Genomic DNA, 9,306 nt, shown 5'->3' with positions numbered 1-9,306 from the left:
TAGCGTTTGGTGTTTACTCTGTCATATTTTATGACGATTCGAGAAAATATTACGAAGAAGTACCACTTGTACAAATAGATCCGAAAAGGGCCCAACACCTGCAATATTACTTCCTACGTCATTGTCTGAATAATCACAAGCGGTACCGTACCGTATGCTCGCAGCTATCCTATGCAATTGCTTATCCACTCGATCTACTTTCATTTGTGAGCAGGAACCAATAACTGAAATACCATATCTTAGCACAGACTGGCCTAGAACCTTAAAAACTTATCTTCGCAACTTAACAGGCATGTTAAATTTAAACGAGTATAACTGAGCTGTTACCGATCGTAAACGCTTCATAGTGTAGTCAATGTGAACATCCCACACCATACGATCGTCAAAATGAAGACCAAGGTACTTAACAGAAGGGGATAGAGGTAGAGACATGCAAGAGCACTTTAAACACTGGGAGCCATGTAAATGAATGGGCAGGTCTAGGCTAACAGTCTTACGAAGATTTCGAAAACATATCATGGTGGTTATTTTTGTTTAAATATATTTGATTAGCACCTAACCAATCAATCCCACGTATTGGGTCTTCTTGAAGCAGGTTTACGGCTTCAGAATACGGTTCGTGTGATATAAGTATGACTAATTAAAATCGGGGCACTGGGTTGCCTTCATTGTATATATATATATATATATATATATATATATATATATATATATATGTATATACAATGCAGGCAACCCAGTGCCCCGATTTTAATTAGTCATAGTTATATCACACGAACCGTATTCTGAAGCCGTAAACCTACTTCAAGAAGACCCAATACGTGGGATTGATTGGTTAGGTGCTATATATATATATATATATATATATATATATATATATATCCGGCGCTTTTCAACCAAGAAAGTAGCCACAATTAACGTGCTACTTTTGTGACACTTGCCCATGAAGACAAGGAACATTGTCGAAACTTCGGTTCCGGCGATATCCCTTCTAAGACCGCGGTTGGGTTATTTTATGCTGAGGAGCCTCGTGGTCCGCATAGAGTTCTGAAGGCGAGAACAAAGACTGAAATTACAAGGATAAATTTTTTCCCAGAAGACTTGTGAGAAACACAGTACAATAACAGAGCATAATAAGCTTGTCGATTGTGTCAATGGATATTCTAGATCAAACACGTATTATAGTCACCAGCAGCGTGCATCTATTCATGCTGAATTTTCGCTTTTGGATGACGTGCGTCTAATTTGAAAAATTCATTTTCGTGCTAAATAGGTGTCATTGTATCTGCATGAGCGACTCAACAATTTTTTTGGTAAACCCGCAGTGTTAAAAAGAATGTCGTCCTCGTTACTGCCTAGGTTTCACACCATATACTACCTCGGTGTAACTGCCACTGGTAACGTTTGTGCCAGTAAAACTACTGACTAAACAAGGAAGGCACTGCTAATAATGGTTCGCAACGACCTATTCCAAATGCAGTTAGAACCACTGAATACGAAGGTTTTAAGCTTATATATAGGACCAACCCTGGTGCACTCATGAGTGGGTCTCATACGTATTAAAAACAAATTCTTTCTTAGCAAATTACCACCACTTTACGTATCGGGAGTGTTTCTAGCCTACCATCATGGGCCGAACCCGCAGATCGTGCAATTTCAAAATGGTGACCGATGATATGTTGCACTGGCTATGTGCCCCTAGGACCACTGGCCACCGTTATGATCCGAACAAACACACATACAAACAAATACACACACATACACACACATGCATGCATACAAGCATACATACATGCATTCTCCGAAGGCAGGATTCGAACAAAGAACCCCTAGTACAACAGCCCGATGTTCTAACCTTTAGGTCGCTGGGGCATGCCGCAGTAGGCGGAAAAGAATATCCGTAAGAATTGCCCACGCGCAAGCAAACGCATTGAGGCGCTGGGCGCGTGTTATTGCAACATCAATTATATACAATCCGCGCAATCTTTAGCCGTCATCGGTAACTACATATACAACTAGCGATTTCTTTAGTATATATTGCTTTTCTGGAGAATATTGCTCACATTAACTTTTCGTTTGCCATTTGCGCCAAAATTTGAACGCCAGGTGTTGAAAGATGTCGAGGCGTGTTCGTGTTCGAATCTCAGAGACTGGTGCACAGAAGAAGCTTCATTATAACACATCACGTTAGGCATCCACAATATAGTTCTTTGTCTCAATAGAGTTGTTTATCTGTCTGTTTGTTAGACATCCATGTTTGTTGGAACGAGTTGTAACGTACCCAGTGCAGACCCTACAGGATTGGGCGACCGTTTTTCCACACGCAGTAGCCGTATAGTAGGGTGGCTCGCATAGCACCTTGCCGGTGTGGGGTTTCCGCAGCGAAGCACAGCATCCCTAAAACTACGCAAGCGTGTCCCCTTGTGTGTCGCTGTCCGATCGCCGGCCGAGGACAGAGAGACAGCGTGCGTAGCGAAACGTTAATCGCATTGAAGCAAGGAGATCCAGATGCAAAAACAAAGGGCTGCTGCGTTTGCGGCACATGGTGCGGCTCAACACCAGAGGCGCCCAGACGTGACGCTGCTGAAACAGCAGCCCGCGGCTAAGTGACAACGCTGACAAAACCATGTAGTTCTAGCGGGTGCTGCTCGGGATCATGGACTTTCTTCCCATGTGCGTCTGCGCATGTCACGCCACGCTTGTTTACATAGCCAGTTTGCTAGAATTGGTTCTGCCACCGAATCTTCCTTCGTGTAATATTCTAACACGTTTCTATCACATTCATTCTTTTACCCTTATTGCGAAATTGGGCTTTTTTTGTAACTAAGTCAAATGTCAATGGCCTGATTCGAACGCCATCCAAAGAACCCGATAATGTACTCATTACGTCATGGCCGATTTTCGCCCATAACGGCGGCGGACCTCATAATCGGATCGCAATATTGACATGTTAAATCCCAGAAATTATCTGCAAATAATTAACTCCTCATCATATGTCCAAAAATATCGGCCAATTCGGTAGATAGTGCAGTATATAAAATTGAGTGCGACGTCTTTCCTGCTTCCCTCACTTGAGGAGTACCGCGATAGAGTGCGGTAGGCAGTCATTCCGCCTTGATCTCACCCCCCAACTCGCTCGGGAGTCCTGGGGTTTTCATTAACTTTAACAGGATGTTCTATCGCCTTCCTAATTTTTGTATACAGTCTTTTTTTTTCTTTTTGTGCGCACTTTCATAACTGAACTAAAAAGTGTCCTGAGGACGTTGTGTGGCGTCCACTCGTAAAGTTTCTTGTGTAGACCTTTGCTCACGTGTGACAGTAGGTAGCAACGGAGGTCACAGGACCCCATCTTGATACGATTGCTACAAGCTATGTGCAACCGGAGAGCAGAAAATAAAACAAGCTAGAATTTACTGTTCATATGGTATGTGCCTAACAAGGCCTCAGGTACCTGAACCTCTGAGCATGTGTTTCTGACATTAGAGGCAACACAATGTCCATGTTACGGCGCTTAACAACTACGAGTGTGTTTCCCGAAGCATTTGCAGACTGAAATGCAACGTTCTATCACTAGGAAAGCCTTGGTTATGATTCGTTCTTAGATATCTGCCTGAAAGTGCTACGCTAATATGTACAACATTTGATTCCTTCAAGCCGTTGTGCCAGAAATAAAAATAAATAATTATGTTTTCAAGTGGGTGATGTATTAAATGTACATTCCGAGATTGCATGTTTCCTGAAATGATTATAAGTGTTTTAGAATGCCTAATATTTTAACGAGACTATAGGCTGTTTAATCAACAAATTCTCGCCCTATATTGCTTTCCGTCCATTACCAGACGACAGAAGTAATATCACTCGCAAATTGCCATGTGATTTCAATGCATCATTAATATTCTACAATGCTACAATTCAGTCGCTTGCACCACCTCTGCTTGGCTTCGTTCACAGTATTTTTTGCAGGACAACACGCACGTTGTCCTAACAGCCAGGAAAAGATTGAGATTACTCTTGACAGCTTTTATGTACAACGCTGATGAAAAGCATGATAGTCGTGTTGTTTTAGTATAATATGCTAATACCAGTGTCGTGAAATATTGTTAAATGCACAATAACCGCAGGCGAAACCACCAAGCCAACATCTCGAGTGTCACGCTTCTCTTCCAAGCTAAATCGTGGAGCCAGTGAATGTGAGTACAGCTGGTTTTTATTAATCCGGTAACACAAGCCCTACCTAATCAAAACATGTAAAACCGTTTGTCCACATATCGGCAGTACACTTGTTTTACTTGAAGTTTGTTTCGGCTAAGAATTTGAAATCTATTTCAGTTCATTGTTGAGTAGTCATGCGACGCACTCTTTGCCCCTAGGCAGGTCGAATTGCTGAAACTTCACAGACAACAAAAGATAATGAATTATCCCTTAGCAAATGGTTTCTGACGTTCTACTACGAGTAGGAGGTAAGGCATGATCACTGGAAAGAGGCAACGTGTCCCAAGCAATACTTATGACATAATAAATGTCGGAGCATGATAATGTTGAACTTCGGCGATGAGGTAAAATTGGTTAAAGCGTGACAATTGAATAACAAGAGGAACATAAATGACATTTGAAATTGTAAACATTCGAAAGCTTCAGAAAGCGGTAGAGAACGGTAGATGACGAATTAGCCGAAAAAAAATCGAATTTCCACGAAGATAAAACATATCGGCAATGATAAGTGGGGCAAGTTATTAGCAATTGTGTTATTCACTAGGGTCACAAATAACCGTATGCTCAGCTGTCCAGTATATGATCTATGTGCGTAAACACGATATGAGGTAGCTGCACAAAATAATATTTCGTTCCGTGCGTAATATGGTATGAGTTCTGAAGACTCTGCAAGATAGATCTTGAGGGAAGGTTGCAGTCAATGATGAAATAGCTGTCCATCGTCTAAATGATGGCGGGGATATTTGCACTCTAAGTACTTGCGACAGTTTACTCGCAGTTCATAACCACATCCACCTAACCAAATGGTTGAATGTCACCTTAATAACCCATGTGGTGGGATACCTTGAAGGACACGATAATCATGAGCCCATTAGCTTGCTTTCTATATTATAGGAAATATTCAGTAATATAATCTCGAGTAGAATGAGGTAAACATTTTACGTCAAGCAACCCCGACGACGGGCTTGCTTTGGAAAGCTGCATTCATGTGTGCATAGTACTAATGTCATAAATCCTGCAATTGAGAAGTCTACGAAATGTAGTTAGTCTGCGTACCCATATGGGTTTGTTAGATTACATAAACGCGTTCTATCAAATATTAGTTCCAATAGTAATGGTAACATTGCGCTCTCAAGGAGTCAAGGAAACATACATGAATATTGTAGGAAATATCTACAACGAACCCGCAGTTACCACAATCCTTAACTAGTGATCAAGAAGGGCATCTCGCAAAGAGACGCATTCACGCGCGGAAGCACTCAGACATTTATTTATGAGAAGACAGTCAGGGCTGCGCGCTGAGTATTTAATGTACCTTTATGCATTTCTTCGTACGTCGTGTTTGCCAGGTTAAACGCCGCGGTGATTCTGGCTTCTCGGCCTTCCCACTTGTAATGCGATTACTGTGTTACTTTTTAAATGAATCAAGGGATTGTTGAATTGCATAACTCCGTTTTATTCCATTTAGGTGAAACAAAGCTGTTTTTTCAACACAAAATTAGTAGCAGTTATTACTATGCACTATGTCTTTTAGGTCACTTCGTTAAATTCTTCTGAAATTTTTTTCTTTGCCTAAAGAAAACAAGAACCCAGATTAACAGGCCCATTGTTCAGTAACTGTTCAAGAATATAACCTAGACTAGTTATAAGTGTAACGTTTTGCTAGGAATTACGTGCAATAATGTATAACGGAAACACAGTTATTGTGTTTGGGAATTTGAGCCTTACTGGCAAGCAAGTTCAAAGCAATGTGGGAAATATGCGGACAAGAAACTGGGGCCACTAATGAAATGAAATGTGGCAATTCATTCTCTTAAGTTTATTACATTTCGTAGAAAGCAAATGCAATAAAATTTGCCGGACGCCTCAGTTTCGCCTTTGAGAGTGGAACACGATAGCATTCCAAAATACCCAACTGCTGGCCACCCTTCCCGGCAACTGCAGCCAATGTAACCTTATTGTTTACCAAGAATCGCTGGCAGCGAACGCTATGCACGAAGGCGGTCTTTATGGTAGAGACGTGGCCTCTTCCGTGGGCCGCGATGCGGCGGATGTGAGCACCATCTGTAGATGTTGCAAGGAACCGGGCACGCAGCTCCATGGCCTCCAAGATAATCGCGCGCCGCTGGAAAATTGTTTTTTTTTTTAGTTTTTGCGTAACAGAATTATCTTTTCTCTTACATTAAATTTGCAATCTGACACTATGATGTATGCACGTTGTGTGTAAGTCGAACTTCACCATTTTTATTCTTATTTTAGCTTGAGAAATTCAATTATTTCAGTACATTCCTTGCCCTACATGGAGGGCCTCGGTATGCGGGGTTGGAAATTCTTTTTGCCGAAACAACGTCCGACGCTGGACGCCGGACAGGGGTCGCCAACGAAGGATTTTCTGTGGCACGGGACCCTAATGATCTCGTGTTAAAAGAAACAACAAGTTCTTCTGGCTGCTTGTGAATCCATGGTGTAGGGCACCACGTATTGCAGTACCGGCTATATACGCAGGCTCTGTTGAACTGTAGGGGGCCGTAGCTGGCTAAAAGTGCTTGGGATCATTCCATTGCGGTATTCTCAGAAACACGTTCTCACTCTGTAATGGCAACTAATTTTTAGCAATCATTGTTGGCTTGTGCTTCTCAGACTGCATTTTCAGTGTACGTTATGCTGATGCTCTGCGTGGCTTTTCTAGTGCTTCATAACGTTTTCTGAGTCCTTCAAGTTCACAGTGCGTTTAGCAGTGACCAAAGGCTGTTTTTAGAAGTTGAAGGGAAAATTGAAGAGTAAGTTTCACAGGAATCATGACAATTTTCATTTCATTCCGCAGCGAATACCGCAGAAAATTCAAAACCCTGGAGTCGGTGGAATTCCTCAAATCGGCGTTTTGCAAGTAGTACAGGAAGCAGGAAGAGCGGTCCAACACCAAGTCAGCATTCTCTGGGTGAGTATCCGAGATGCGGAACAAAAAGGAAGATGAACTTCAATAAGTGAGCGTAACTCGAAACGTGTAGACTATATTAAAAAGAAATGTGCTTTGAAAATGTGCAGTGTAGCAAACCTTGATACAACACAGGTGTTATCCTGGGTTGCACGGAAATCCGAATCCCAATTTTGACGCCTAATTTCGTCTAACGGGCCACAGTTTCCCTTTTCCGATATAACATGTAGGTTTTTCTCATCATACACATAACTCTTACTTTCAAACATTCCTACATTTGTGAAGGAGTATCGTTTACTAGAGAGTGTCATTAAGACACCTGGTTGCTTGCTTGCTTAAAAAAGAACAAGAAATGCAACAACAGCAGTGATTTATTTATGTATACAGCGCTGCTAATTTTAAAGAAAGCGAAACCATTCGTAAATGTTTATTTTGCAGCTTCAGATTTCTATACGACTACATGCCGTGATTTGCCTCTTCGTCTGGCGTGCGATCCGACGCGTCATCCTGAGGCGTCGGATCATTTGGGGTATTACATGTGGTGCTGTTTTGTGACACATATGCAATGAAAGGCTGACGCAAATGGACTCGTACGAACAAAAACACGGACAACATAATCGCCATATAATGAAAGAGCTACGAACCTGTTGCAGATCTGTTGGTTTCGGTTTTGTGGCAAAACGGGTCGTGCGACGGACAGCCCTCGGAATCCCATGGAATGAATGCGGAAGGGAACGGGGCGATTTCGCCCGCTGCTAGTAGTATGGCTCTTTGTACGGCAGTCGTCAAATACGACTATATAGGACACGCGCCCTTATATTCTGTCGGGATCACTTGGATCTGGCTCACGCGTGACTTGAGCCGTACACCCGAGTGATCTCTACGGACACGCCTGTCCAGCCTTATGTCATGTGACGTACATTCCCGCGGCCGCTGCCACCGGCGCAACGTGGAGCCTACCTCCGCTGGCGCGGCTCCCGTTATGTCATGTGCCGCGCGTAGGAACAGTGCCCGAGTAGTCAGCTCATCTCGCTGTCTCTTCGGCATCTGCCTCCTTCAGCATCCGTGGTACGCGAGCGCCTTCGCACGGCAGGTTCACCTTCGGCTCTTTTGGCTTTCGGACGTGCGGGCCCACGTGGTCCCGGATCCTTCTGAGGAAGACGGCTCGTTTTTTTTTTTTTTAAATGGTGAATCTAGCTCGGAAGAGCGTTCTCGGCTGAGCGGACTTCCAGGGAGCTTTCGCACCCGTAACCAGTGGCAGCCGCCCTAGTGTCGGAACCCCTGTGCGTTACACGCCTTCTGTACATCACAGGGAACGTAGCTTGAATCATAACATATATCCTTTCGTCGATACCAACGCTGTAGTCATCTCTGCGCCTTGCCCGTGAGCCATCAGCCCCATTATTGTGCTTTGCGGATTAGGGAGGCGTGACGCTTCTCTTTACACCTTAGGTAGCCAGTACCGGCAATCTTAGCCCGTGCCACTACAAAGCGTAGCCAGTACACTAGCTTACAGCTCGAGACGGATCTTGGCGACTAGTGCACTTACCTTTCGTTCGCATTGCCCGTGCAGTGCCAAGGCGTTGCTCGACAGCTGAAATTTCTGTGACGCTCCCTAAGTATTAGGTTAAGGCAGCTTTGTTTTTCCACTGTGTTATGACTGCAATAATATAATTAAAACTAAGTTCTGGGGTTCTTACGTACCAAACCTGCAGTGTGATTATCAGGCAACGTCGTAGTGAGGGAGTACGAAAACTTTTCGACGTATGGGGTTCGTAAAGATGCGCCCAATGCACGGTATGCAAGTACGTCTCAGTTCTCTCGCATCTTAATTCGGCCACTGCCTCTATGGTCAGACCTGTGAACTAGATCTCAGCCACACAGTGCGATAGCCACTGAGCTTTCACAGCAGGTGGCAGAATAAGGAGAGCTTCGTGTATGACGTCATGATTAAAATACTTCCTCTATATCGAAATCGGCCTTGAGAACTACTTATGACAATTTCTGAAGGAGTGATGCCACTCTACTTTGTAGAGTAAGCACTCCGCCGTGCTTATACTACAAAGCGTCACCAGTTTCTAGGTTGCTTTGTTCCGTAGAAACACATCATCGTTAGTGCAGCAACATTCGGAGCGGAAGCAGCTGATCATAAGAAGTAG

The 9,306-nt window shown here is 43.5% G+C and overlaps 1 protein-coding gene across 1 annotated transcript in view; it reads left to right on the top strand.

Annotated features, from left to right (window-relative positions):
- LOC135915617 (neprilysin-1-like) overlaps positions 1-9,306 on the top strand; it is a 37,805-nt gene that overhangs the window by 3,933 nt on the left and 24,566 nt on the right. The window contains exons 3-4 of the mRNA XM_065448723.2: positions 4,122-4,190; positions 7,037-7,150. Of these exons, the coding sequence (XP_065304795.2) occupies positions 4,122-4,190; positions 7,037-7,150 (183 nt within the window). The remainder of the gene's footprint in view (positions 1-4,121; positions 4,191-7,036; positions 7,151-9,306) is intronic.

Source organism: Dermacentor albipictus, chromosome 3 (assembly GCF_038994185.2).
Source record: "Dermacentor albipictus isolate Rhodes 1998 colony chromosome 3, USDA_Dalb.pri_finalv2, whole genome shotgun sequence".
Classification (NCBI taxonomy): Eukaryota; Metazoa; Arthropoda; class Arachnida; order Ixodida; family Ixodidae; genus Dermacentor; species Dermacentor albipictus.
Note: the sequence above shows the minus strand (reverse complement) of the source record. Positions and strands in the feature narration are given on the sequence as shown.